The sequence below is a fragment of the Pistacia vera genome, unplaced genomic scaffold (genome assembly GCF_008641045.1).
Source record: "Pistacia vera cultivar Batoury unplaced genomic scaffold, PisVer_v2 Contig1, whole genome shotgun sequence".
NCBI classification, from domain to species: domain Eukaryota; kingdom Viridiplantae; phylum Streptophyta; class Magnoliopsida; order Sapindales; family Anacardiaceae; genus Pistacia; species Pistacia vera.
Window position 1 is genome coordinate 218,126 of NW_022195026.1, and position 2,900 is coordinate 221,025.

A 2,900-nucleotide genomic window follows, 5' to 3' on the forward strand; every position below is an offset into this window, starting at 1 on the left:
ATTTATCTGATGATTGCCATTCCTGATTATCAAGAGATTTTGTGGTTACGGTTAATTGTTTTATTTTATGTCTAAATTAGTTGTTGCATGTTGATTCTGTTCTTGATCCAGATTTTAAATGTTCAAAATTCCACTTGATAAATAATTCTGGTTGTAAAGTAACTAATGTTGATTGGATCTAAGTTTCTGTAGTGCATGTACAGTCGATCCATTGGATTTGCCCCCTCTGTCAAGTTTTTTCGTTCATTGGATCGTTCACATTTTGGTGAAAAGAAAAGTAATAGAAATCCATTAAGAAAACTACCAAGAAACTTGTCACGAGGCTCACGACAGATTCCTATGCATAAAGTAATATATAGAGAGGAATAATTCCAACTGGTATAAAAAAGAAAGGCCATAAACAATAGATGTTAAAAGGAAAGCACCAATCTCCTTCAACAAAACATTTTTATTTGTAAACTTTCTCTATATTTGATAAAGATAAACAAAGAAACAGAAGAAGAGGAAAAAAAAATTTATATAGAGGGAATGAATGCTTTGACACTGCATTAATAATTCTGGAAACAATTTATGTGATAATTAATCCTGCTGATTTACAAACATTAAACGGTGTTATTTCCCTCCATGTGTTGTTAATTTGTCACTGCAAAACATTGCCCTGCTGCAGGAAACGTAAATTAGATTCCATCAAAACCCGGCATTCTTGAGCTCCTCCTCTAATGCTTCTTCAAGCCAGAACTGCGATTCTTCCATCAACTTAGGGCTTAATCTGAACATCAAGACGCAAAACTCCATTTCGTTTAAGGCACCATCACCATCAAGGTCACCTTCTTGAACCATGCTCACAAGCTCATCGTCGCTCAATCCTTGTAATCCCAGAAGAGCAGAGTTCCTCTTCAAACTCTCTATTGTGATGACCCCCTTTGCTTTATCCATCAATACCTCAAACCCATTACAAAGCTCCCTTATCAGCCCTTCACCGCCCAACTTATCTGCCATTACAGGCAACAGATCCTCAAAACCAGCCTTCTTGCTAATCCCTTCCATAACAATAATAATTGTTCTTCAACGATGTAAATATTTGAGAGAGAAATCAAATAAGCTTTAGAGATTGTATTGCAATTCAACAGCATGAAAATGTGTATGTATATAAGAGAGGAAGGTGGGGAGAGGTTCTTCTTGGAAAGAGAGAAAAGAGGCGTCACGGCTTCCTTGTGGATGACAGAAAAGGAACATGTAGTTAATAGCTGGTTGGCTTCTGCCTCTGTTGGTCTGCTGTTGCCTCTCAGTTTCTGAGAAGTTTGTCAGGGGTACTTTTAACATTTAGGTTTTTTTTTATGTTGTTCTGACTTTGGCCGGAGGATATTATGACACATTAAGGGGTATTGTTGTAAATTTGGTAGATTTTGTTCTCTTTGACTTGGCCCAAATCTTGCAGGAGGATTTGCATTTCAAGGGTAACATCGTCATCTCAACGACTTTATTAGTTTTGAACTGAATATTTTGTAAGAAATTACACGGTATAGATTTAGATTTCAAATGCCATTTTTCTTACAAAATGTATTTTAATTAAAATTTTATGATCAAGTAGTGTGTGTGGCATCTTTCTAAGAAATTTCTATTGAGATTATCCTATTGGTAACCACGTTAGTATTTATCTTATTATTTCTTCTGAATAGGATCGGAATCTAGCTACTCTTTACATCCTTTACTTATATATTATTTTGAATTTTCATTCTATAACGTGCAACTTAATTGTTAACACCAAAAACTGAAGGAAGATCTCGGAAAAGCAAATAATATTAGACGCCCTCTTAGCACTGTAGTTTGAAAATAAATAAACTACGACCACCGTACAAATTCACACTTTCCCAGAAGAAAAGGGGTTGGCAGAGTCAAAAAATGCTGATATAATATTGAATAAAATGGACAATGAACTTTATTATTACCTTTTGCAGTAAAGGCTTTGAAATGGAAGTGCATTAGTATGAACTAGGAAAACCCACAACCGATTCGCGTATTTGACGTGTATGGTAACCCCCCACCTCATAACAATCCTTACCCAAGTAACCTCGTGGACTATAAGCATAAACCACACCATACCTCCACTTTTTCCCTTTTTTTTTTTTTTTTTATCATTATTATTATTATTATTTTCTTCAAACTTTCCAACTCAAATCCTCTCGCATCCCATTTCTTTTTCACAGTAGGTCACATTAATTGTTAGTCAACTGGTATAATGGCATCCACCAAACATCCCAATTCTTCGAAATAAAAAAGAATAAGGTTATTAATTCCAAATTCTTATCCTCAATTTCACATTCTAAGAGCATCTCCAAAAGACTCTTTATATGATCCAAACTCTTTATTATAAAGAGTTTATCCATAAAAACAAGAGTCCAACAAACTCTTTATCTTTAAAATATAAATTAGAGAGTGAGTTTGACTCTCCATATTTAAAGAGTCAAATTTCACTCTCTATTATAATTTTAATTAATAAACTACAAGTTCCTATACATTTTATTTATTAATTCTCTCTCTCATTAAGTCTTTTTCTTAAAAATAAAGAGCACCTTCATTAAATTTAAAGAGTCTATTAAATTTGAATAAAAATTGTGTTCTTTAAATTTTAAAATTAATGAAGATGCTCTTTATTTATATGAAAGATGTTCTTCAAAACAAAGAGCAATAAAGATGCTCTAAATAATGTGTCATCATATCATATTATTTAATACATCATTATTTTATTTACATCTCAATGCAACATATGATGACATATCCCTTAAGATATGGAATTTGACATAAATTTTATAAGGAGTGGTATTATTGAAAATATATATATATATATATATATATATATATATATAATAATATATATATATATATATATATTATATGTT

General features: G+C 32.1%; 1 protein-coding gene across 1 annotated transcript; it reads right to left on the reverse strand.

The window, feature by feature from the left end:
• Window positions 1-471: 471 nt before the first annotated feature.
• LOC116105689 (calcium-binding protein PBP1-like) lies at window positions 472-1,223 on the reverse strand. Its single transcript, XM_031392358.1, has one exon. It carries the CDS (start codon window positions 1,045-1,047, stop codon window positions 688-690), a length of 360 nt encoding a protein of 119 aa, XP_031248218.1. The 5' UTR covers window positions 1,048-1,223; the 3' UTR covers window positions 472-687.
• Window positions 1,224-2,900: the final 1,677 nt, after the last annotated feature.